This window comes from Acanthopagrus latus, chromosome 14 (assembly GCF_904848185.1).
Source record: "Acanthopagrus latus isolate v.2019 chromosome 14, fAcaLat1.1, whole genome shotgun sequence".
Classification (NCBI taxonomy): Eukaryota; Metazoa; Chordata; class Actinopteri; order Spariformes; family Sparidae; genus Acanthopagrus; species Acanthopagrus latus.
This window is the reverse complement of record NC_051052.1, coordinates 21,094,164-21,121,307: the sequence shown is the minus strand read 5'-3', so window position 1 is coordinate 21,121,307 and position 27,144 is coordinate 21,094,164. Positions and strand designations below refer to the sequence as shown.

The following is a 27,144-nucleotide window of genomic DNA, read 5'->3' as shown; positions in this document are numbered from 1 at the left end:
GAGATGGATCCGTGTGCATTAAGGATGTTTGTGTGCTCGATGTTATATAAGATTATATAAGAAGAGAATATGACACAGAAACACACAAGTCAAGTGTAACAGAGGACCAATCAGAACTCTGCAGGACTTATTCATACATCAGTAATGTGAGGGAGCATCGTCGACTGAGCTGTGAGGAGATGAAACTGAGTTACCACGACGCTCCTCACATGCAGAAGTTGCCTTAGAAACATCACGTTTTAAGGTTTATTCAGAATGAAAGTAATCCAGTGACAGTGTCTGTACATCCATGAGAACACTGCAAACAGGAAGTGCTAACAGCTGATTCTGCAAAGTTTCAGTCAATTTTTAGTTTCTCTGATATTAAAACAACCTCCAGCTGCGTGTCCGTCACCACAGAGGAGGAGATGAACTGATAATCACACTTTTACCTCAGTAAAGTGTGCGATCGATCACCTATCGATCGATCTTTCTTTAATCTGATAAAATGTTCAACATTAAAATGAAGCTTCAGAGCAGGCGCGCGCATTTGTGTTGCCATAAACCCGGAAAATGAAGTGAGCGCGTCCCCGCCCGCACACACACACACACACACACACACACACACACACACACACACACACACACACACACACACACACACACACACAGAGAGAGAGAGAGAGAGAGAGAGAGAGAGAGAGAGAGAGGCTGACAGCTTGTCTCTCATCCTCAGTCATGTTCAGGAGCAGCTAAACGGTCTGAGCAGCACTTTTGACGTCAGGAATAATCATCCCAGCCTCCGCGCTCATCCGGGTCTTCTTCTTCTCCTCTTCTCTGCCGCTTTGGATATTTACTTCATCCACAGCAGCGGCGGCGGCGGCGGCGGCGGCTTACAGCCTCGACAACAAGCCCAGCAGCAGCAGCACAGATGCGCTCCTGAGAGGAGGACCGGCCGTGACTCCACCCGCTCCGTCAGTCCGCCGCGCAGCTCTTTGATTTTCTTATTATTTCAACTTTTGCGTCCCTGAACCGTCGGAGAGGATGTTCGCGCTCCAGCTCAACAAGTCTCTCTTATTCTTCACACAGTAACTGTGGATGGCTGCGGGATGGAGATAGCCTTGGTGAGTTTTGAGAACGGCGGCGCTAAAGGGAGCGGTGGTGGTGGTGGTGGTGGAGGAGGTGGAGGCAACAATGCCGAGGAGAGCTGCCGGAACGCGCTGGATGTCCCTCAGTCGGGCTTCGTTCAGAGTGGACTCGGAGAGGACTACGGTAAGGAGCTGAACACCCGGGGGAGTCCTCAGCAGCCACAGCAGCACCATCATCATCCTCCTCAGCACAGCTCCTGGAAAATCAACGACATGAACAACACTTTCAGCTGCAGCGAGAACGCCATGGATGCGCTTTTACGCGCGGACCACAGTCCCCATCTGTTCGACGAGGACATGCTGGACATGGACATGGACACGGAGAGCAACGAGAGGGTGCTCATCAACATAGCCGGGCTGAGGTACGAGACCCAGCTGGGCACCCTGAACCAGTTCCCGGACACTTTGCTGGGAGACCCCGCCAAGAGGATCAAATACTTCGACCCGCTCCGGAACGAGTACTTCTTCGACCGCAACAGACCGAGTTTTGACGGGATTTTGTATTTTTACCAGTCGGGGGGGAAGATCCGGAGACCTGTCAACGTGTCCATCGATGTGTTTGCGGATGAGATTAGGTTTTATCAGCTGGGGGAGGAGGCCATGGAGCGGTTCCGTGAGGATGAGGGCTTTATAAAGGAGGAGGAGAAGCCGCTGCCTCAGAACGAGTTCCAGAAGCAGGTCTGGCTCATATTCGAGTATCCGGAGAGCTCCATGCCGGCGCGGGGCATCGCCATCGTGTCTGTGATCGTCATCACCATATCCATCATCACCTTCTGCCTGGAGACGCTGCCAGAGTTCAGGGACGAGAGGGAGCTGCCGGTGACCAGCCGGCTGGACAACAGCACCGCTCCCCGGCCGTCCCTCACCTTCACCGACCCCTTCTTCATCATCGAGACCACATGCGTCATCTGGTTCACTTTCGAGCTGTTCGTGCGCTTCTTCGCGTGTCCCAGCAAGTCGGAGTTCTCCAAGACCATCATGAACATCATCGACATCATGTCCATCATGCCTTACTTCATCACAGTGGGCACGGAGCTGGCGGAGCAGCAGGGCCAGGAGCACCAGAACGGACAGCAGGCCATGTCTCTGGCCATCCTGAGGGTCATCCGCCTGGTCCGGGTCTTCCGGATCTTCAAGCTGTCCAGACACTCCAAGGGGCTGCAGATCCTGGGACAGACGCTAAAAGCCAGCATGCGGGAGCTCGGCCTCCTCATCTTCTTCCTCTTCATCGGAGTCATCCTCTTCTCCAGCGCCGTGTTCTTCGCAGAGGCGGACGAGCCGGAGTCTCACTTCTCCAGCATCCCCGACGCCTTCTGGTGGGCCGTGGTCACCATGACGACGGTGGGCTACGGCGACATGAGGCCGGTGACGGTGGGCGGGAAGATCGTGGGCTCCCTGTGCGCCATCGCCGGCGTGTTGACCATCGCGCTGCCGGTGCCGGTCATCGTGTCCAACTTCAACTACTTCTACCACCGGGAGACGGACCAGGACCAGTCCTCCCTGAAGGACGAGCCCAACAGCGGCAGAGCGAGTCCCGAACTGAAGCGCAAGGGGAGCAAATCCTCCACCAAGTCTCAGGACGCGGAGAACAACGACGCGTCCGCCTCGGTGGAGAAGGCGAACATCAAGGCGAACAGCAGCATGGACTTCAAGAGATCCCTGTACGCGTTCTGCCTGGACACCCGGGAGACCGACCTGTAGAGTCCAGTCCAGCTCCTCACCCTCTCAGAACTGTTACAGCCCATAGTCGTGTAGAATAAACCCCGTTAATGGGCTCTTAAGTCTTTTTGCACATAGCAGTCGGAGGATCAACACATGAAAAGTTTCACAGGCTGATTTATTTTTTAAAAAAAGGAGGAAAAAAGCACATTTTAATCCCGCTCATCTGCTGAGAGGGAGAACCGGGACCAGCTCCGCCACACAACGACCCTTTAAAGTAGGAACACCTCAACAGACATCGTGACGTCACGCTGCACACAATCAGGCGCGAGCGGGACTTGGATTAATTACTTGAGGATTAACGGGACCAAGCAGACTCTTTGTACATAATGTAGGCAGCAGTTCAGTAGAGCAGCAGAGAAAAAGCCAAATCTTATTTTTCGTACCTTCCCTGCAGTTGGTGGTTCTGTTTACTGACAGTGTTCAGACTCCGCAGGCCTGCTCTTCATCCTGATCTGCAGCTTTGGGAGATATTTCAAATAAAAGATAAAATAAATGAGTCTATTTTTGAGATGCAGACACCTCAGGTTCTGTCAGAGGAGTGAGACGCTTTTCCTTCTTTCTCACCGCTCAGAGGAAGAAGAACAGCCTTGTTTGTGATTATTTTCATTTTCAACTTTTTGTTTTTGTCTTTAAAAAACAAAGGACATAATGTGGGAGGATGTAAACAAGCCAAGACCCGAGGACGGAGCCGAGACATCTGGAGAGCTGCAGACACGCCCACACCAGGTGAGTCCGGCCTCGGCAGGTTCTGGGTTCTGATGTGTTTGATGGCAGTTTGGTCCGGTGGTGCTGACAGGACAGCTCCTCACGTACGGGAGACCATGAGGGACAAAATTCAAGGCAAAGCTTTATTCCTCCTCCTCAGAATTAGTTTGTGTGACGTGTTTTTCTGGACGTCTTCGCTGCATTAAAGCTGCTGTTTGAGTTTTGAGTTTCGTTCCCAGCTGGTCAAGAACTGAAGCGCAGGACGCGTCGGCCTCCTCCAGCCCAGAGCTCCAGTATCTGACCAGCTGGAGATGAAACTCAAACATCAAATATCACCTTTAATGAGAGAAAAGTGGATCGTTACAAACAGAATACACCTTTAAAACCTGGAGACGACCTGAGACGAGTGTCGACCTCCGTCACTGAGCAGAAACTTCCCAGAAAGAACGATTTCTCCACGTCTTCGACAGCGAGGAGAAACAGAATGACGCTGTTTGAACGCTCACTGCTGATGTCAGAGTGACATCATCACGTCTAAACAACTTCTTGTGGTTCAAATTAAAGTTTTATTAGTTTCACTGTCAGCGGCTGCAGGTGTGTTCTGTACCTGGAGACCTTCATATCAGCCTCAACAACAACTTCCAGTCCAACAGTTTAGAAAAGGTTGAACACTTCACAGTTTATATACATGTAAATATATGTTTGATGTATTATTATTATGGAGTTCTTGATCAGAGGTAGTTTGTGTGTTTTTCTATATACAGATACACGTTTGCATGTGGACACTCAGTCTGTCCTGGGAGACGTCCAGACTGTTGAAATGTCTCTGAAAAGTTCAACGTCTTTCCAACTTTGTTTTACAGTTTCATTTAAAAATCTTTTCAACTTCAGTCACAGACGTCTAAAGAACATTTTGTGTTGGAAAATTGTACTTCATGCAGATATTTATAGCTTAAGTATCAAAATAACAAGTACATTATACATATAGTTACATGTTTGAACAGTAGATACTGTATCACTGGTCATTCTTCACTAATAATGATCAAAGATAAAGTGTTAAAATATCATTTTGGTGAATGTCGCCTTCATTGATATTACTCATCAATAAAGAGTTGAAGTCTTTGACTATCTGATATTAAAAGTACAAATACATATACTTTTATTTACATGTATATAATCTGCATACTGTGGTTACAATATTCAGCTTCTTAATTATTGGACTCAGTGTTTTAAGGTCAGTTTTGAATGGAGCTGATAAGAAGCTCTCCAGGTAAAGAACACGACTCGTTCAGCTGCTGAGGTCTGAAGCTTCTCTGTACTTTCTGCTGCATGAAGTCAAATTCGTCCGTCGTTAAAACTTTTATTATAAAAACCCAAGAAGTCCTTCAGACGCCATGATGTCACTTTCACCAGCGATCGCTGAACGACGTCTTCTGTGTGTTTCTGCTCATGTTCACATGAAAAGTGATGAAACTGGTTGTGAGTGAGAAAAGAGACGGAGAGAGATTCTCCGGTCTCACATCTGTAGGTGTGATGTCGGACTGTCGGCTTCAAGAAGTTCACAAACAGTTTCTCCGTCTGATGTCGGAGCTTTCTGTAAATCTTCCTGCTGCACACTGACGATGACACTTTGAAACGTTCCTGATACGCCTTTTTTATTTAAACAACCACTTTATTTTATTAAAGTATCAGCAGGAATCAGGAGCTGCAGGTTTGACAGTGTAGAGATGAAACAGTCGGCGCTCTCTGGTGGACCGAACGTTTCCTGGAGCGTCTCTGTGTTGATCAGTGTCGTCTGGTCCTCGTTTTAAAGTGAAGTGGCGTCATTTTCTAAAACCCGTCTTACATCCACATTACTGATTCATTTACATTCCACCCAAATATCGTGATAGACGATAACATCACTCGTTGGTCACAGTATGGTTTTGGTTTGGCGTCCGACCTGAGCTGCCAAGTCAAAGCGTCATGGCGGACGATCCAGAGATGAGACTCAACAATCAGCCGTCTCTCTCCAGGAAGTTACACTTTGTTGCTTTAAAGGTCAAATTTGTCTCCTGCGATACGTAAGAACTGGCCACCTTGAATTTAAACTCTTTAATCACCTGACTCGCTGCTAACTGCTGCCAATTGTAGGTACTGTTAGCTTGTTAGCTAGGTTAGCTGTGCAGCTACCAGGGGTCTGTTGACGTTTGCACCTCTTGCACAGGATGCCTGAGACTAGCTGGTTAGCATGCTAGCTTCAGTAGACATCTCTTTAACAAATGACATACGTCTGAATGTTTCTGTGTTTGAAGCCGACGCTGTGGTTTGGTGTTTGGATGAGATTCGGTCGTCGAGCTGGTCGATCGGTCACCTTCAGGTGGTTCCTACTGTAAAGTGTCACGTGTTCCTCCTTTAGAACAAAATGAACGAGTTTGTGTTTGACCTTTGTGACCAGAGGACGAGTTGGAAATCGTTCAAATCAGATTACAATGAGCTTTACTGTGTGTGTGTGTGTGTGTGTGTGTGTGTGTGTGTGTGTGTGTGTGTGTGTGTGTGTGTGAACAACAAGGGTTTTTTTGTGACCTCCAATGAAAATCTAGAAAACGTTGTTTGGTTGGATTGTTGGTTGATTGATTGATTGGTTGGTTGATTGATTGATTGATTGATTGGTTGGTTGGTTGGTTGATTGATTGATTGGTTGATTGATTAGTTGGTTGATGTGTCAGCAGGATTACATAAAACTGCTGAACAGAATTGACACCTTTAACTTTCGGTGCTGATCCGAATAAACGGACAGAACCAGGAATATTTTCTCACATTCTGGATCTTCTGGATCTTGGTGGGAAACCTCAGGTGTATTTGGGTGGCTGGTATCTGTCAGTAGGTGAAGGAACTGTTGGGCCGTGGCGGAGGTGTGCACTCTACTTAGTACCACAGCAGTTGTGATTTAAAGTGTTGAGGACGAGGAGGCCGGACGTGTGATGGACGAGTGTCTGTTTGAGATAAATCTCATCGACACAGAAGTTACAGACTTCACATCCCGATCAGGATCAGCAGCTGACGTCCTGACTTTTACACCTCATGTCCAACTTTTCAAGCATGTAAAAATGAGGAGCTGCATTATGGTTTTTTTGGAGCTGAATCATCTTGGCCCGGTTCCTGCTGACCTCATCACCCATCAGCTCGCTCCGCCTGCCTTTAATCATTTCGGGGCTCTTCGCTTGACATCAGTGAGCGATCCAGGTCTCCTCGCCGCCCGAATCCAGTTAGATTACATAATGTTTTGTTTATTCTGTTTCCCTGCTCGCTCCAGAGTGTGGACTTTATAACCATGACAACAGTTTGCTTAGTGCACGAAGAAAACAGTCGTTTAGCATCATCTCTGCGGTGTGGAGCTTGTGTCGGCGAGCAGAGAGCTGCAGGACGAAACGCGGCCTCACCTGCACCGACACGCGGCAGCAGCAGCCAGCAGCGGCCGGCAGCGGCCAGCAGCATCTGCAGCATCTGGACGCAGTCGACCAGAAGCTGATGTACATGTTAGCCCGCATCTTCTATTACTCTCATCTGATTTAACTCGGTAATTACAGCCTCCATCACCGTCTCCTCCCGTTTGTGTCGCTGCTGAAGCGTCGTGCATCCTCCGGGTCGCTCGTTAAACACAAGAAATTTGTTTAATTCTCTGCTTAAAAAAAAAAAAAGAACAAAATGAATCAGCTGCTGGAAACACTGCAGATTCTCTGAACGTCCTCATTCTCTCATGCTGCAGTCCAGTTTTCTGTCCTGTGAAGAATCTGGAGGAGTGACAGATGTGAAGTGTATGTATGTTAATAGTGGCTGAAGGCAAAATGAGAGTTAACAAAGCCAAATGTTCAACCAACAGTTATGACATGAGAGGGAAGGAAGGAAGGAAGGAAGGAAGGAAGGAAGGAAGGCTGCACTGAGACTACATTATCATCATTATCATTATTTTTAAATCATAAAACTCTCAGTTCTTATTTGAAGCTTTAGTAAATATTTTCTTTGTATTTTCCATTTGGAAAAAACCTCCGTAAAGGAACAGTTCACTCAAATAATGCTGTCCTCCTCCTGATGGTATAAAGATGACATAAAGCTGAGACTTGATTTAAAACATCAGATTTCTCCATCAGCTCGTCTGCTGTGATCACAGTCAGAGAACACGTCACAACTGATCTCAGACCAGATTTAGTGCGTGCTAACACTTTTAGCTCAGCAGCTACACTGAAGACTTCAGCTTCATCAGCGTTGTAAATAAAGTCTTATTTATTGTGTATTTATTCCCATAAGAGTCTGAGATTAACTCCAACATTCCCTCATAGACAACCAAGTGACCTTCTTCTTCTTCTTCTTCTTCTTCTTCTTCTTCTTCTTCTTGTCTCTTCTTGTTTCGTCCGTGTACGAAGCAGTTAGCTGTGGAAGCTCTTGACAAACATCAGGTGGAAACACTGACTCCAGATCAGCTCATGTCGATCACATGTCCAGGCTGTAATACTCGACGTCCACATACTTTTGGCCGTGCGATCTCCTGTCACTCGCTGCAGTTTGTCTCATCAGGCTAAACTGCAGCGCTCGTTATCTGCTGCATCCATCAATTAGCCAGATATAACAGGACTATCCTGCAGCTCCGGGACACCGTCCAATACTCATAAATTCTGGCAGAGCCGCCGTGTAATCTGCTGAACTGGCGGCCGCGCTGCAGATCCCAATTAGGTGAAGCCGCCTGCTGCTGGCGTCCAGCAGGAGGCTCAGTGTCGTCCTCAGGTACCTGAAGACGACCTGGACACGCTCAGTGAAGTTCATCTCTAAAACACTTCGTTATCACAGGACGATAACGAGCGCAGACTGAATCTGATGCTGACATCATCAGAGACGTAGAGTCTGACGTCTGCCACCAGGCTGGATGGTAAAGACGTCCGTTACAACCAGCTGCAGGAAGAAATGCAGTGAAAACCTTTAATTAACAAGGTCCCATGGCAAAAAGTCACAATAATGAGAATAAATGTGAAATTAGGAACAAAAACTCATATTTATTTATTAAAATGATGAGATTAAGGATGAAATTCTGGAATTAAAAAAATAATTATGGGATTAAAGTCACAATTATAAAATTAAGGTTGAAATTATGGGATTAAAGTTAAGAATTTAAAGTTAAATTCATAGTCGTGACTTTCAGATTCTATCATTTAGATTTTCAGGCTCAGTTTTCATAATCTCATAACTGCAGCTGAGCAGCTTCATCTGAGATTATGACTGATGTTTTCAGCTTTGATCTGCGACTGTCCTTGAACGCCTCATCTTTGAGTCTGAACTTTAAGACGTGGCCTCAAAAACTTGTGAGATTAAGAAACTTGGAAACTTCCCGTCACAGCTGTCGGTCTGACTGACAGCTCATTTCAGCGAGATGGTCAAAATGTTTCCACTAATCCGAACCGCTCTGTAATCGACGCTCCGCCATTCATATAAATAAACATGGCATGAGAAGAACAGTGTTTACATGTGATGTATTATCATGTTGCTATTTTTAGCCTCATAAATGCATTTAATCCGCGGGCGTCTAATGCTTTGCGTGACCGCGGAGCAACACAAGAAGCATCACCGAGGAGCTGCAGCAACTAATTAGAGCCGCGACCGCACAAACCCTTCAACCGTGATTGGTTCTGTTCAAACATGACAGTCCGGAGCGAGTGTGTGACTCCGCGGCTCAGCTGGAGACGGATGACTGATGGTTCTGGTATTAATTCTGGATGCGGCGGTCGAACGTGAAGTGGAGCGACGAGGCTGCCGAGTGATTTCTGAGGGTCAGGTGATTAACATGAGCTCTCTGCAGCCACACTGACTCCTATAACCCGACTCAGCTCGGCACAGGCTGGGAAAACGCTGGAAGCAGGAGAGACAATGCAATGAGGAAGTTACATAACAACACACACACACACACACACACACACACACACACAGTGGCAGTCCTCAGCTGCAACCTCCACTGCTGCTCAAAAAAAGCCGGAAATCAGCGAGAGAGCAAAGATGGGGCTGAGCTCGTCCTGGTTCAGGACGTGAGTGACAGGCAATGACTCCCGAGGACACGCCGGGCTCCACTTTCCCCAAATCAGAAGGATTTTAAATCGACAAAGTCACTGTCACTCCAAAAGATAACCACCCACAGACCTGCCGGGTTCGGGTCGTTACAGCCAGAGATTACAGGAAACTAATCTCAGCCGTCGGTGCTGAAATAAGAAGTCAAGTAAACAAAAACATTCAAGCGTTTTCTCAAGAGAGTCACAGAAAAGACGAGTCGGCGACCAGATCCAAACGTGGGCCTGTCGGACCCTCGACAATCAGACCTGTTACATATCTTTTATATTTTTTTGTGTTTGTCACAGAAAAACGTGGCTGGAAATGTCCTGAACAGAATCACTCATCAGAAAATATCTGGTTCTGTGGTCACGTGTCTGTAAGTGACCAGGAGTCTCGTTAAAGAGCGCTGGGTTTGTTAGTCTGTTCATTTCATCATGTGTTCCTTCTTCTCTATATGAATCTGATCTGTAGCTGCAGAAAAACAACAAGAAGACATTTGTTTTACATAAAAACCAACAGTGAGCTCACAGGCGAGCACAGTCAGGTGTTTCTCTGGAGACGATCACTCTGATCAACAACAGCTGAGTCATCACGAAGCCGACAGGAAACACAGAGCGATGCGACCACGAGCTGGAGCTGAACTCTGTGTGGAGCTGCAGCGGCGTGTGAGTGAAACATACTTAATTTATAGTTCAAAGCCCAGAAATCTTCTTCCCCCTCAGATTCGGCTCTTCTGCCCGTCAGCTCCCCCCGCTGTAATGCTGACGGGCAGGATTTAAGCCTCGCGTTGCGTAACAGCCAATCTTCTGTGTGGAGGTTCAGTCGTCGGCTGAGGAGCGCAGGTCACCTGTGAGTCTACCTGAGAGCACCGGATCTCATGCCACTCCTGTTAATCCTGCCAGTTCTCCTCCAGCGAATCAGAACGTCTGCACGACACTTTAAATCAGTTTGCCTGAACTCACCTGGATTTAAGTTCATGTGCTGCTTTTCAACCCGGCTGTCAGAATAACTGGGCGTGTTGGTGCGTTAGGATGATTCTTTAATTCTTCAATTTTCAGTTCGATGTTGTGACAGCGCTACACTTTTGCCATAAACATGCCGACTTTTGACGTTTCATCAAATGTCGTCTCAAAAAGATCCTAATTTTGTCACCACAAACGCAGCTGCACACTCGTGAAAATAACCTGGCTTGTTTCCAGAAACATGGCTGAAAATGTCCCAGTGTTTCTATAAAGTTATCTTGTTTTAACGCCCCTTCACAAATGTTGAAACACAGTCTCGAGCGGTGGTCACTGGCTTCACATCAACGTGCAACATAAAGAAAGTGATCAGAAACAAACTGTTGATCACGTTCAAGAATTCATCAATGAAACAGTCAAATTATCAGAGAAAACTAAAAATATCCTCTTAATAATAATTTCCGCTCACAAACAATAAGTTTGTTATTGTTTTTTGTCTCTTTAACGTGATGAACAACCTGTAATCTCAGTTCTTAACTACGTTAGCTTAAATTAAAATGTTAGCATCCAGCTAGCTGCCTGCAGATATGTTAAGTGTAGAACTGCAACAAACAAACAGTGAACGTTTTCAGACGATCAGGAACAAAATCTGAATCTGAGACTTTTAGATTTGACCTGTTAAACATTAAACAACAATTTAAAGAGCACAAACTCTTAATTGAAGAGCAGGAAATACTTTGTGCTCCTGCTGCCTCTTTATGTTTCTAATATAAACAGTAAAAGATAATAAAAATCAATTTGTTTCATGTTTTTCATTTCTATTTATCTTCCTGGACGTTTGATGGTGGACAGCTGTGAGGAGGCGAGAACGTGTTTGAATCTGATTTTAATGTATTATTTAATAATCAAAATAAAGACAGTAGCAGATAAAAATGAGCAGATTCTGGATCGCAGATGGCAGAACTTCATCGCACGCTGGTACCAGTTATTAAACTGGTTTTGTTAACTTGAACACAAAGCCGACGCTCACCTGCAATTATGTGGAGAAGACGGATGAAATCGGCGACGTGAAGTTCATTATCTTCACGTAGGTTATTTTAAACCCTGTACCGGGTCATTAACATGAGCCGTGTGTGCAGAGGAGAGTAAATAGGGAACGATTGCCTCATCGGCGTGCGGTAATGAAGGGTTTTCAGCCGAGCCGCTCAGCTGGCTCGAGGTCTGTGACACGGGAACGTAAGACTCAGATGAGCTTATGTAACCTAATTGTTTAGCCTCGGAGAAGAGCGGTTATCTTTAAAACAGGAAGCACTGCGAGGGCCTGAATTAATCAAATATATGTAAACGCCAGAGAAGATGCTAATTAATCCCTCCTCGGTGGATCAGCCCTCACACTCACATCACCTCCACTCTGAGCTCGCTGACTCATCCTGCCAAACGTCTCTGATTCATCAGCTGCACGTTCCAGACGCAAATAACACGTTGATGACTGCTGAAGAGCCGCTAGTAACTGTACGTGTTAGCTTAGCATGCTCACATGGACGAATCAGCTGTGTGAGTTAAAGGAGCAGTTCACCCAGAAAGGTAAAACTCATCTTCTCCTGATGAGATAAAGAAACATCAGATGTCTCTCAACAGATCGTCTGCAGATAAGAAGTTATTAACGGCTTCAACATGCGGTCGAAAGTTGTGCTAACACTTTTAGCTCAGCGGCTCCAGCAAAGATTTCAGCTCTAAAACAGCGTAAATGACATCATCAGTCCAGTTTGTGATCTTTGGGCTTCAGCAGACTTGGATCCTGACTTCTCATCAGAAACATCTGGTTATATATCACGTGACAGGAAACGTTGTTTTTGTCGTTGTCTCGTTAAAAACATCCTGATTCGTTGCCTCCAACAGGACTTGAATATCCCGACATCTTGTCAAAAACATCCAGTTTGTTGGCACCATCACGCCGGGACTCGTCCTGATGTCTGTTAAAAACACCCAGTGGTTTCGTCCCTTCACACTTGATGAAACACAGTCTTGAACAGTGGTCACTGGCTTTGCAGCCTTCTCACTGAGCTCATGTGCACCTTCAGACGGGGTGCATGCTAATACTTTTAGCTTAGCAGCTGCACACAGTCAGTTTTTACTTAATTATGTTTACTGGGGGTAAAAGGAAATAAAGGACATAATATTATTTTATTTTTAGAGATATTTCTTTTTTTTAATGAATTTTGGAGGCGAGAGAGAGTGAAGCTGTTTTATATTTATAAGGACGAATATCAAATTTAAAAAAAAGGGCAAATATGAATATTTAATTTTTTTGTTCTTGAATTGGAACAAAATGCTTCTTCATAAAACAAACTGGCTGAATTTATCAAGTTTAATTCTGTTTATTCATGAAAACTAAACTACATTGCTCAGTGAATAATGCAGTCAGACATGACAAGAGACTCCAGCGTTTAAAACACCCAGTGCTGTTGTGATGTGAAATTGATTTAAAAAGACAATAAACGAAACAAAAAGATAAAACCTGCTGTGACAACAAACGTTCTGAGTGCAGTTTGTATCTCAGCAGCAGTTTGGATCGTCGCTGTCCGTGTTGCTTCTGCAGGCAACGAGCTAAAAAACATCCAATAAGCAGAAAACAAGCAAACAAAGAGGCATCAGTGAACGTTATCTAACCAGACTGACTGAACGCAGCGTTTCCACATGAGCGGCTGCTGCCATCACTTCTGCATCATCGGCTTTAAGCGCAGCACCGTAACCATCGGCCACAGGGCTCCGCAGCACCTACACTGATGAGGATGAGGATGAGGAGGATGACACCTCAGGGTGCTGCTGCTGCTGACAGCCAATCAGAGAGTCAACCTACAGAAGCATCGGCACCGCTAAGGCGTCGTGTTTCATGCCGTTACGTAAGATTACAACACCTCCACTCGCTGCATTTATTAGAGGTTCATTCCTGAAGCAGCGCTGCTACGTGTCCTCACTGAAGAAATCTCTATCATGTGTTCTTATTGGATCTAGATGCAAATAAACCCGTTTCTACACAAAGACAGAAAGAAGAATTTACCAGAAGGTCCAAATAAAGAAGAATTAATCAAAGACAGAGTTTCACAACATTATCAGTTTGTTTAAACTCTTGAACTCTTAAAATTACTACGTTTGTTAAGGGAGTCTGGTGATGTTGCGGAGGAGAAACAACTTAAGGTTTTGCATTTAGAAGGAGACAGAGAGTTAGAATCAGTTTCACAAAGTCTGTTAAGTCTTCTTCAGTGTTTGTTGGCCTCCTGGTGGTTGAAATGTTGATTTCTGTGGATTTTCTGACCCAATATTGTGTCGTGTGTTGAAGTCAAACATGAAAAAACAGCTGAACGTGCTGAACTTCCTTTACTTCTTCTTTCATGTAATTTATCTGAAGAGGCTTTGTACGTACTGCACCTTTAAAATCCAGTTTAATGAGCCTCCATCTTTTCCTCATGGAGAGATTTAAAAAAGTGAGAAAATACTCTTTTAATAATTTGAGTGAACTGACTCTTTAATTATCACTGGATTTCTGTTCGACCAGACTGAACTTGTGTTGAAAGTCAGCTAACATGTAAATGTGACGTGTTTCTATGATCCGACTCAGACCGTCTGACGGATCAGAGGTCCGTTTGGACCCAGTGATGATGTGCATATAAAAACCAGACTTTCCAGTAACGTCCCAGTTAAAGCAGATGAGCAGAGTCGTGTTCATGGTTCCGGAGGTGAGAACCAACCGGACTCTGGTGGTTCTTCTGTCGCTGCTCAGCTGCTTCGCTCCTGTTTCAGACTCACTTCACACTTTAACTTGTTTTATGTTTAACAGCTCACACGCTTCTCTTAGAGCAGAGGAGAATTTAATTAACACTTCAAACAACATTATCACCTCAAAATATGTTCATGCACAACACGCTGTTATTAGAAAATGTGTTTTTATTACAACTGCAGTGTTTTATATCATTTGCTTTCCTAAAATATTCACTCGAGACATTTTCACCACAACTACAGCAAATAAAAACACAATAACTTCCAAACACTGAGACAGTTCTCAGCTGTAGATGTTGTTTTTATTTAGCTTTTGGATTTTTAATGTTTAATCAAGAACATTAACACACATCAAAAAATTGAAATGACTGAGACTGAAATTACCTTAAAGTATTTTTATGCAGAGAAAGTTTTCACAGTTTTAAGTTTAAATGTTATTTTACGTTACAGAGTTACAGTCTGTAAAATAACCTTATTTACCTAATTTACCTTAATTTACCACAGTTAAAATAAACTTCTTGGTTTAATGTTACACATGTAAAACACTGAAATTGACTTAAAATATGATCGAACGCTGTAATAAAACAACAGATCAGACTTAAAACCACATGAAGGTGTTTTTCTTTGTAAAAACGTCCCTGACAGAACACGTTACATGTCAAATATCAAAATGTCCTCACAGTCAACTCTCTCATATTGTATTTAAATGAACATGGATGTTAAAGTTTCATCTATAAGGTACAAGGAAAAGGAAAAGTCTGTAAAATAACAGAAAATAACTGTCATACTAACACGCCAACTTTCAGTAATGAAAACTTTGAAGGTTGAATTTTAAGAAACAGATCTGCACGTTTACAGTCATTTTGGGAACTTTGAATTTTCATGTGTTTCATAAAAACAGAAAGAATCTGTAAAACAACAGTGAAACAGTGGAATTAATTTAAAAGATGGTTTTTAAACATTGTAATGATGCAAATGAGTAAATTCACAAAACATTTTTAACTCAGTTTGAATAGAAAAAAAAAACAGAAAAAATACTGAAATATATATTTTTTTTATAGTGTTTATAATGTTTCAGTGACACAAAGCACCGTGACATTTGTCAACTCTTTTAGTTTTCAACCAAAATTGCCATTTTTCTGCCACATGATATTATTTAAAACCTTTAAAAAGACTCAACACACACACACACACACACACACACACACACACACACACACACACCGTCCTGCTGCCACAAATACTCACTAGAGCAACAAATGTGGATTAATCCGCCACTGAAAATAGTCCCCGGCTGCTGCTCTGTTTCCTGCTGGATGTTTGACAAACCACAGCGAGCAGCTGCTGGAGGAAACTGACAGCTACGTGTTTGTGAGCAGGTTTTAAAGATTTGCGTCCTCAGCAGACAGGAAGTCAGACGAGCTGCAGGACGGATTAACATGCTGCTGGTCCGCTGAGAGTTTTTGTGAGACTCGTTGATGAGCAGAGAAACATGGAATGATATCAGCACTGATCCTTTAACCGACGCGTGCAGGCGACCTGACACGAGGTGCGCTGCAGGACACGGTCGGTCTAAAGGTCGAGCTCGGACGCGGCGCCGCAGACAGAACCAGGAGATTCTGCAGTAAGTCGCAGTAGCTGCGTCACCTTCAGCCTCTGTGAGCGTGAGGCAGCAGGTCAGAGAGGCCGGACTCCCTCAGACACGACCACCGAGCTGCAGACATGACAGACACATGAATGGGGCCCCGGGGCCGGACCCAGGCCCCTCGGAGGCCTCGCCGTCCACCCTAATTTGCGGTTTGTGGAGGACTGATGTGCAGCGTTCGGCAGGGCTGCGTAATGAATTCACTTTGACCAAAGGTCAAACTGAGGCGGATCTTTTCCAGCTCACAGTCCGTCCTGATGAGCGTCAAACGTCTGGGATCAGACATGAAGCGCCTCGTCTTTGTTGTCTTGTGTAACATCACGTCTGTGAGCGACTGATGGAACTGTGGCTGCTGCAGTTTGTTCCTAAATGATGTGAACACGGATTCTTTTTCATTAACTCATCAGAATCCAGATGTTTCTGTATGTTTTCATCCAGCGACTAATATACCGAATATTAAACGTAGAACTGGCTCGACATTTACATTTACTTTTACATTTTATTGTGTGTAACTATTAAAACAGGTTTACTTAAATCAGTGGTGTCATACAGCAGCTTGACTGTTTTAGATCCTGTCTCTTTAAGAACCCGCCCCCCAGGTCGGCTGTGATTGGTCGGCTCACACACGCCTGAGCCAGCACCGCCCATCGTGTCTCCAGTCGTATCTGTCATGTGATCAGCCTCAGTTATATACAGTCATTATGTGTATAAATGATGCACATGTGTGACAAGGTGATGCAGTGTGATGTCACAAAGTTACAGACTTGAAGGCGGGGCTACAGACGAGGCGTTCAGGAGCAGTATTCTCTGTGGGAGAGAGGAGCATCCTCCAAACTTCCAACCTGCATCTGAAATGTAGTGGAGTATAAAGATTATATAAGTATAAAGAATCTGAAAATGGAAAAACTCAAGTAAAGTAAGATTTTACTCAGTATTTGAGTAAATGTACGTAGTTACATTCCATCACCGCAGCGTCACGTCTGCATCAGCGCTGACACACATCTGTGACCAGCCTCCACAGCAGTTTGCCGGAGGCTTTATCGGACGGCGTGTCGTTAACGGTGGCCGACCGATGAAACTCAATCAAGCACGGCCTGCTGTGATTGGCCCGCTGGGGTCACGTGACCCCGCCTCCTGTGTGTGTGTGTGTGTGTGTGTGTGTGTGTGAGCTGGCTGTGCTGTGACACCAACAGCAGCTCCGCTCTGATTACTACAAACACACACTCACATATTGTCTATTTATATCCGGGGTTAGACGTGGTGAATATTATTACTGAGCAATCAAATCTGTGCGTTCATGCTCGGCTGATGTGGCACATGGAGCCGAACGTGCCAGTCAGCCGAAAAAATTAAAATAAAAACAGAGTTACATGACGCAGTTGTGCCACCTCGTCTGTGGATAATCAAACAGGATTTTCCCTCTTAAAGCCTAAAAATAGCTGGTGAATTGAGGGAGCGGGTCCATTACTGCCCGTCCTCCCAGCCAGACGGGAGGTTCAGACCCATCGAACCGGCGCTCGCTGCTCCACATCATCATCATCAGAACAGAACACACGTCAGAGCCGCAGAACCTCAGCTGGCATCTAAATACATGTAACTGTAACCACATAACAAACAGTCTAGACTACACAGTTCACACACACACGTAAATACACTCAGTAACAATTCTCCAGAAGGGATTCTTCTAATGTTATTCATCATTTCAGACATTTTCCAGCCTAGTTTTGTTCTTCACCAAGGCAGAAAAAACATTTTCTCCACCAGCTTTTAATCATGTCATCTTCACTAGCAGGAGCACTTTATCACTGTTTCCTCCACAGGAGGAGATTTATCTTTCACATTATCTTTCTCTTCTCTGAAATGAAAAAGGGGCATGAAGTGTTTATATGAAACGGTCTTCTCTGCTGCATGTAGTTAGCTGTTATCTAATCTGTGCTACAGTTACTGAGAGGCACGACTCTGTGATTTGGTCATTTTCGGTGATGTAACTGCTGCAAACCGCTGCAGAACGATCCGAGCTTCCTGAGAGCGACTGGCAGCAGAGTGGAGCTGCTGGATGAGACGGGTTCATGTCTCCTCGCTGACTCTGTTGAACGTCTCTGCAGCAGACAGTCTCTCTGCACTTCATCTCCATCACACCTCCCGCTCGGCGAAGACGAGGGTGTGAAGTCGTGGGCCGAGCGGCGCCGAATGTTCCTTCATTCATCTCAGATGGGATGGAAGAAGAGAAAAACAGGGAAAGAAACGGGAGCAGAACCATCACAGGAACATTTTACAAACCTCCTGAGCTCTCAGTCACAGCAGGACATGTACGCAGCGTGGGATCATGGGAGTTGTTGTCTTCTTTGTTAAACTCTCCTGGACGTTATAGCGACAGGTGACCAAATAAATCCCAGTGTTACCTCGAGTGTTACCTGTGGATTTGTCTGTACACAACTCAGGAACGTATAGAAGGAAGGTCCAGTCGTTCTGAGACATTTAATACAGAATTATATCTTCTGTCTTCGAGCCGAAGGCGTCTGGTTTACTGAGAAGGACTCTGTGTTCATATTAGGGTAGATTTTCTACCAGTGGATGACTGATGGTCTCCTGGGTCAAACCATCCACCCTGACATCAAACTGTTTTTGCTGACTTCCTCCTTTGCTACTGTAATAATCAGTACATAGAAACATAGATACGTCTCTTAATAAGATGTTTCCCACGTCGACCTACATGTTGGTTTATCTGATGACGACAGGCTGGAGTTACGTTAGCATGCTAGCATTAGCTTGCAAAGCCTCACAGAGAGTTAAACATGGCCGCAGACCGTCTTGTCTTGTGATACAAGTGACTTGTAGTGAAATGAGGAAAGAAGTTTGTCGATCCACATTGATCTGACGACATCCGGACACTAAACACGTCACATGAATTGCTGTTTTGTGCATTTAGACGGTCACATTTCTGTTTGCCATCTTTAACTGTCTGCAGAGTTTAAAGATAAAATCAGACTCAATATAAATCCACAGCGTTTTGCTGAACTACTTCATTGATGACGCTCCTTTGAAACAGTGAAATCATCTGTGATCATTTCTATTTCAGCACCAACGAGCATGTTTACAGCAACACTGATGTTTGTGTAACGACGTGTGCGTCACACTGTTGAAGGCCTTTTTCATTTCCCATGATTCCCCTCCATGCAAAATACAGCCAGGCCGTCCCTGGATTAAGTAGTTTGGGTGTGAAAACAGATTTGGATACGGTCAATTTATGCAACCACATTTGAGTGTGTGTGTGTGTGTGTGTGTGTGTTTCCGCTGAGGTCTGAAATGTGTGCAGATCCTTTTAAAAACTGCAGTCGTATTTGTGTAATGGTTGCAAAAACACTTTGGCTCAAGTTAAGTCGCGCAGGCTGCGGCGCTGCTGTGCCGGCTCATGCTGGACCCGTCCTGCTCAGGATTTGCGGTGTCTGTTATTAAGTACATAATGCTGAGCGGGCTACGTGATCCGCCAGCCATCTTCCCCGCCAGAGGTCAGGGAGGGTTCCTGGTGAAAAACAGATCCGACAGCCACACCTCTTCAGTCAGCACGGTTTATTTTAGGGCTCCAACATGTCTGTTAATTCCAATACTTAGATTTTTTTATATGAAAGCTGCAGAGAGACGGATTAGATTCAACATTTAACATGATCTGAATCTTTCATGTGTCTGTTTTGATGAGCCTGCGATGCTTTAATGTCCGCTGAGGGAAAATATTGTCACCTCTGGTACCACATATAGGGCCCACACACACACACACACACACACACACACGCACACACACACACACACACACGTTATTTTTCCACTTTTAATCCGGTGCTGTGTTAAAAGTAACTTTTTGTGTAATCTCTGAACTGCTGTGTGGAAACATCTACATGGTCAGTAGATGAAATATAGGATTACAGCTGTTTATCACACAGAATAATATTATAACAAACAGCTGCAGATGGAGACAAAAATGTATGTTGATGTTAGAAAATAAAAATATCCAAGTTAATCTTTTTAATCAAGAAATGAAAAGTAAAAAGTACTTCCTGAGGTTCTCATCAGACAAAATAAGTATAAAACTGAGACTTTAAATGATCCGAACTGAAACTTCAGCTTCTCCAGAGTTAAACGATGTGACACTTGATGCTGACTGACAGAAAATAAAACTCACAGCGGAGCGAGAACTGATGGCAGCCGATGACCTTCAGCAGCCGCTCTCATTACTATTAACAGCGATAAACAATATGAGCTGAAGGAGAGTCGAGGTCAGGAGCGCTTATTGTGCAGAGAAAAAAAAAACTCCAACGGTAACCACGGCAACCGCGCATAAATCCAAAACGAGTGGTGGAGCGAAAACAAAAACATGAAATCTGCAGAAAGAAGAAGAAGAGGAGAGGAAAAAAAAGAGAGAGAGAGAAAACAGCCTCCAGGTTAGCGTGATGTTTCACAACTCCAGCAGTGAATCATCCACACACACACACACACACACACACACACACACACACACTGTGCAGCACCAGACATGCAGGACACCTCTTCATCTTCAGCTCCATCCCGCCTGCACTGAACCAACAACAACACATCATCTGGAAGACGTACGGTGTCCCAGAAGAGACAAATGTCACACAAGACACATAAAAGATTAACTGCAGATTCTTTATTCTAACGCTGTTTTCAATGTCAGAATAAAAGAAAACAGAGAAATTAAACTGCATGTTGATGAAACAGATCGCAGTACGGAGACCCAGAGGAGACAAATGTCTCACAGGACACATTATAGTTTTAACACTTTACCGTCGTTTAATGAGAATATTGTCACTCCTGGTTCTCCATTCAGGACGTCATCATATATACTGTTCTGTAATCTGATCTGCAGATATTCCCACTGTGCATCACCAGACATGCAGGACACGTCTTCAGCTTTAGCTCCATCATGCCTGCACTGAACACACACACACACACACACACACACACACACACACTTGCATACATACAGAGTATTTAATCTGCTTTGCATCATTAAACGCACGACACACTCATGCTTAAAATAGTCCAGAGGGGAATGAGACTGCTGGAGCGAGAGAGAGCGTCCAAATGTCACTGTTTTCATCTTAATGTAAAATCATGTCTGCAGAGGTCAGGCTGTGTGCGTGTGTGTGTGTGTGTGTGTGTGTGTGTGTGTGTGTGTGTGTTAATCTAAAATCTAAAGCTTCCTACAGAGTTTCCTCAAGCCGAGCTCGTCCTGTTCTCGAGGGTTTTCATAATAAAACGACTTCCTGGACACACAAAGTAAAACTTGTTGATCATACAAACATTTTAAGGACATGAGAGGAGACAACAACACGTGAAGTAAACACAAACAGAACATCTGAGACAGAAGGAAAGAAGTGAACCTCCCCCACAACACAGGAAGAGGAGAGAATCTGGAGAAACACTGCAGCACCACCTAGTGGACGATCCTGAGAACGACAGAGTGTCTGAAGATGTTACAGATGTTTTAATATCAGCTTCTCTCAACACACAACCGTTTACAGGAAGATAGAACAAAAAAAAAAACAGCTGAAAGTTAGAATAGAATAAACATTTTACTATGTTTGACATACAGAAATGGATGTTTATGTAAAAGTGTCTGCGGACAGTGCAGAGGAGTGAATACTGCCTGTAATGTGATGGATTACTGCCAAACCATGACAAGGTGAGGCTACATGCAAGTACACAACTCGATCCTGATGGCAAACATGTTGAATTTAACAAATACACTAAACAAAGTCCCCAGACTCCATTTAAAAAACGTTACATTTTGAGAGTTGTTGAGTTAAAAGAAACTTTATAATCTTTGTGAAGCGCCGTCTACAAAACACTCTTCAGTATCTGGGCTGTCGTGTTGATTCATACACAAAGTTCTTCTTTTGGTTTGCTGTGAAACGCTGACAGACTCTTCAGTATCTGGGCCGTCTTATGGATGCTCACAGTGAGATCACCAGACTCCCTCAACAAAATGCACAATTTAAGGAGGATCGTTGAGTGAAGAGAACCTGAATAGATTCTGTGAATTGGCTACGACAGATTCTGAATCATTGTCTCTAAATCATTAATTCAGCATCAAATCAGAACATGAACTTCTTTCTGTCTTTGTGTAAAAACATCGTGTCCATTAATGATCCAGCAGCAGGAGGGTGACCGAGTCACACATTTCATTTCATGTGACCACTTCTTCTCTCGTCGTCGGTGGATGTGACTCCTGTTTCCCGTCGGAGAGATCGAGTGATCGCAGGATAATCGGTCATCAAGCCGTTCAGTCAGCGAGGTCACGGGACGGTGAAGGGATTTATTTCTGTTATGAATGAAAAGTGAGAATGTGAGCTGAGCCTCAGGTCACAGGAGGAGTGCTGGAGAGAAACTGAGTACTTTACTTCAGTACTTTCATTCAAAGTTACTTGATTTGTCTCCTTCATTTTATATTAAAGGGAAATATTGACTGTTTTACTCCACAGATGATTGAGACAAAATAGAACAAACTAATTGTAGATGAAGCTCCTGATGGATGATTGTGAGCAGCTTGGTGCTTTCTTCTCTCGGCCAATCAGGGTGAACCGACGCCATTTTCTCTCTTCTTCTGCTGACATGAGACAGAAACTTTTCTCTTCTTTTAACATCCAGCAGCAGAGTTTCAGTGAACACTGAACACAAACATTTCAGATCGTCTTCTCCTCCAGGAGACGTTCAGCAGAAGTTCTGATCCAGCTTGTTTCCTCCAGTACAGTAACAGAGTTCAGGCTCTGACATGGACTCAGAGTATCAGAGTAAAAAGTCTCCCTCTGAAGGACATTTGTGCTCAAAGCTAACTGAAGCTCACGTCATATTAATAGAATTCAAAGACTATTAAAGTTAAAGGTAGAATCAGTAGGATTTGTCCCAGCTGTTCCTGAACGCACCACAAAGACAGTTGATTGTTGAGTCTCATTCCCAGGACGTCAAACAGACACATGTTGGGTTGGTAAAGCGTCCCGAGCAGCAACAAAGAGAGAAAATCAGAAACTCTCTGCAGATACGAGACACTAACACGCCTTTTCTCCACATTCCAGCCTCCCTCTCTGTCTGTTTACGGCTTCTTACGGCTTTTACGTCTTTGTCTCGTCTCGCTGCGTCTGATCAGAACCTCCAAACGATGTGATTTGTCTAGTTTCAGTTGACGACTTCTTATCTTCAGAAAATATCTGCAGGTTGACGAGACTGACGACGTAAATTCAAAGTATCTGTTTTCACCATCTGGTGGAGAAATAATGTTCGATGTCTGATTGAGTCGTTCGGGTTTGATTTGCCTTTTCAAGCGAGCTCGCTTCAGTGATTCATGAAGTCACACCTGGACCAGGTAGAAGTCAGAACGCGATCAGGTGCAGGAATGTTGTTGGTCGATGGGTCAGAAAGATGGAACAGCTGAATGTTAATGAACAAATCTGTCGAAGGTTTTATTCTAAATTGAAATGACTAAAAACAGGAATTATTAACCATCAATCTACTTAAAATCACAGCAATCATTTTTAGAATTTTATGTTATTTAGCCGTGACACGAGTCGTGCACATGTGTTTCGTATGAATCTGAACGTATCTGGTTGACGGAGCTGTTCGATCTTCTCAGACTCTCTGCGGTGCGTTCGAGGGCCGAACAGACGGACGCCTCGCTGATCCTCACAGTTCTGCTGTCGTCTCGCCTCTGGTGGGACTTTCTGGTCAGCAAGATGAGATTAAACTCTTCCTTCACATCTCAGTTCAGTTTTGTATTTGGATCTCAGCCACACAGAAAGGAGAGTCCAGAGCTGGTGGTGACGAGCGACTCCCGGCTGACGTGGTCCGTTCCTCAGGTGAGGACGTCAGAGGTGCGTTTACACCTCGTGGCCTCCCTGGACGAGAGAAAGTGAAGGAGGAAACTTCTCCTGCCTGCTGGATTTGTCTCTGCAGGCTGCTGCATATGCTGCGGTGGATTACACTGATCCAACTTAAAGCCTAAGACCACGCAATCATTCATAACTACAGGAGCTGTTGAGGCCACAGCCATGGATGCTCCCAGCACCATCTGCCGCTGAGGGCAGGATTAACTTCGAGGAAGATGGTGCAAGGTGGGGGTGGAGGCCGACCACCAGCAGAACCCCCGCTGCCAGGACACATTCACCCACATGGACGTGTGACGAGGACGTCTCACAGAGTCAAACTCTGACTGAGCCGACACGTCGCACAGTCTGTTTCTCCAGCTCAGCTCGCGGTTCTGATGTTTTAATAATGAAATAAAGAACTGTGATGAGTTTGTGCTCCTGTTTCTCTCAGACAGCGACTCTGAGGACAGAACGACTTTTTCTAATCAGGCGTCTGAATATTTTCCTGTGAAAACGTGTAAAGTGTCATTTCAGTGCTGTTGTCACTCACTTTGAACTTGGATCATGTAAGACAACATGATGTTGACATGATTTCTTCTCCAGTCAGAGCTTCTAATGAAAAGAACACGTCTGTACTCCAAGCTGTTGGACGACAGCTTTGTATTTTACTTGAAGATGACGTTAACAGGGCTGCTGGGGTTTGAGATGACCTGCCCTCTGAGCAGACTGGAGCACTAACACTTGGTCCTGTCTGTTTGTCTCCACAGAGAGTTGAAGCCCTCCGATCATCAGGAGAGTCGACCGGCCGGCAGGAATCCCTCCGCCAGGACGCACCACCAGAAACTGCTGCTGCACGTCGACTAAAATCAACATCCGCCACCCTTTTTTTGGAACTCTGTGCCTTCAACCAAAAATTCACCAGTGATACTTCTGAAGATTTTCTTTCTTTTTTCTTTCTTTGAGTTTTTTTTTGTTCTGTTTAGCTTTTTCTTTCGAGCAGGACTCTGAGGATAACCCTGATGTCGTGATGTCGGAGGGCCCGGGATCGTTCTGCTGCTCTCACACTTTGTCTCTCTGGAGAAAAAACTAAACAATCAAAACTAACCAGGACATGCAAATTTTGATCATTTTAACGTCCTAACGTATTTGATTTTTTTTTTCTTTTCTACAAATTGTGTCAGTGATTTACTTCGTATCAGAAGAAATCCCTCGCTGTGCAATATCAGTCCATATTTATGTGAAGTTGTCGTGTGGATGTAGACTCTGGACAGACTTTTTGGTTTATTTTTGTAACGATGTTTTCCTGATTTCTATTTTTCTAAAATGACGACGGTGTACAGAGAGACGAGGGGAGGGAGAGAGGACGTTTGGTTGATGCTGTAGACGATCTGTCCGAGTTTAGTTTTCCTCGATACGTCCCCTCCTGCTCTGACCAGGGCCAAAGCCATAGCCTATCTCAGATAACATGCACCAGTGTCCCGAACAGCAAGATGCATTCAGGGTCTCGCAGTCTGGGGCCGACACCACAGGCTCCTCGCGTCAGCTCATCTTAGCTGTTGGATTTTTTGGGTGATGTTTTGGTTTCTACTGTAAGTTCAGGGGCTTGAATCTGAAGTATTTAGTATTATCTACCTTTGTGTGGCCTGTTCTTCTTGCTGTTATTTTGTACTTCCTCCTACATATCAATCAAGCAACTATAAGTGGCATGAGTATGTGTGTACGTGAGAAAAAAAACGAATGCGTGTGTTTGCCAGAATGGGAGATAAAGTACTGTGAATTCTCCAACAACACACTGAACAAAATGTCGGTTCTCCGTCATCACCAGACGTAGGAAATAACGATCGATTGGTTAATCAGCTGATGTGAACCAGGCGGTCGAGTCTCATCGGAGTTTCTGAGCTGTAAATCCCGTCCGAGTCATAATGGTTTCCACCCCCGTCTTTATAAAGCACGAGGTTCGGAGGCTGAAGTATAATTTATTCCCAAATCTTAAAGATAAGGAATAACTGAGGGATCCCGGGTCTTTACATCCCGACGTCTCGTCAAAAACATCCAGCTTTTGTCGCCACAAACATCTGGAGACGTCCCGAGATCTCCAGATCTTTAGCCGTCTTGCCAAAATTAGATTTTTGTCGCCGCATGTACGGGTGATGTCCCAGGGTCTTCCTCAAAACACAGTGTTGTCACGACGTCTGAAGATGTTGAAGATATCCAGTGTTTGCCGCTCCAAGCCGCGCTGGAGTATCCGGACATCTTGCCGGGTCAAAGAGTCACAAGGTCAAATAAAGAATGAGGTGTTTCGCTGATATCCAGGAGTTCTTGTCACCTGCTTTATACGTTTTAAAACCAAATAGAAACTCCTCAATTAAAAGCTCATTTCAGGGAGAAGTGTTGCCTGTTTTTAAAGTTATTAAATCAAGAGCTCAAGGCTGTGAGTGGAACTTATAGCACAAAGTCTGCGATCACTCAACCATCTGGAGTCGAAAGATGTCGTCACAAACACAAGAATCTTGTCGGCCCTCCGATGGTTTCATGCTGGATTTGTGCCTTGTTAGCGGATGTCAGGTCGCTCGTTGGTTCGCTAATGAAAGATCAGGGATATTAATGTTACACCCGTGAGAAAATATTGCTGATGTAGACACAGATAAGAAGGAAGCTTTCACCGATGACGACAACAAGGAGACTTCTGACCGACATACGATCAAATTTATCTAAAACACCAGAGGATTAACTTCTTAGCAACTATTGGAGAATTTACAGTACTTCCTGTTTTATTGTTTCAATCCTGTTTTTCTGCGGTTGTGAACTGTGTTCTGTGTATCCTTGAAGCTGCTATCCCTGTACTGTGTAGATCGGAGATGTCCAGCCTTATCCCTGAAGTCCTACAAGCATCCTCCATTAGCTCTCATACAGCTCACACACACACACACACACACACACACACACACACACACACACACACACACACACACACACACACACAGACACACACACACACACACACTTTTCTTTTTTGAAGGTTCATCATGAACTCGTTCAGATGCATCAGTGGTTCTGCTTCAATCTGGGCCTTTCAGAGAATCGTCGTCATTACAGTCGAGAACCGTTTTCATCTGATAACCGATCAAAGACGGCGACACATAAAGTCCTCCTCTCCTCCTCCTGAGGATATAAAGTCCTCCTCTCCTCCTCCTGAGGATATAAAGTCCTCCTCTCCTCCTCCTGATGATATAAAGTCCTCCTCTCCTCCTCCTGATGAT

At 44.6% G+C, this 27,144-nt stretch overlaps 1 protein-coding gene across 1 annotated transcript; it reads left to right on the top strand.

The window, feature by feature from the left end:
• Nucleotides 1–27,144, top strand: LOC119032495 (potassium voltage-gated channel subfamily A member 1). The gene is made up of 2 exons (XM_037121758.1): nucleotides 1–3,575; nucleotides 24,652–27,144. The coding sequence occupies exon 1, from the start codon at nucleotides 1,089–1,091 to the stop codon at nucleotides 2,826–2,828; it is 1,740 nt and encodes a 579-aa protein (XP_036977653.1). The 5' UTR covers nucleotides 1–1,088; the 3' UTR covers nucleotides 2,829–3,575; nucleotides 24,652–27,144.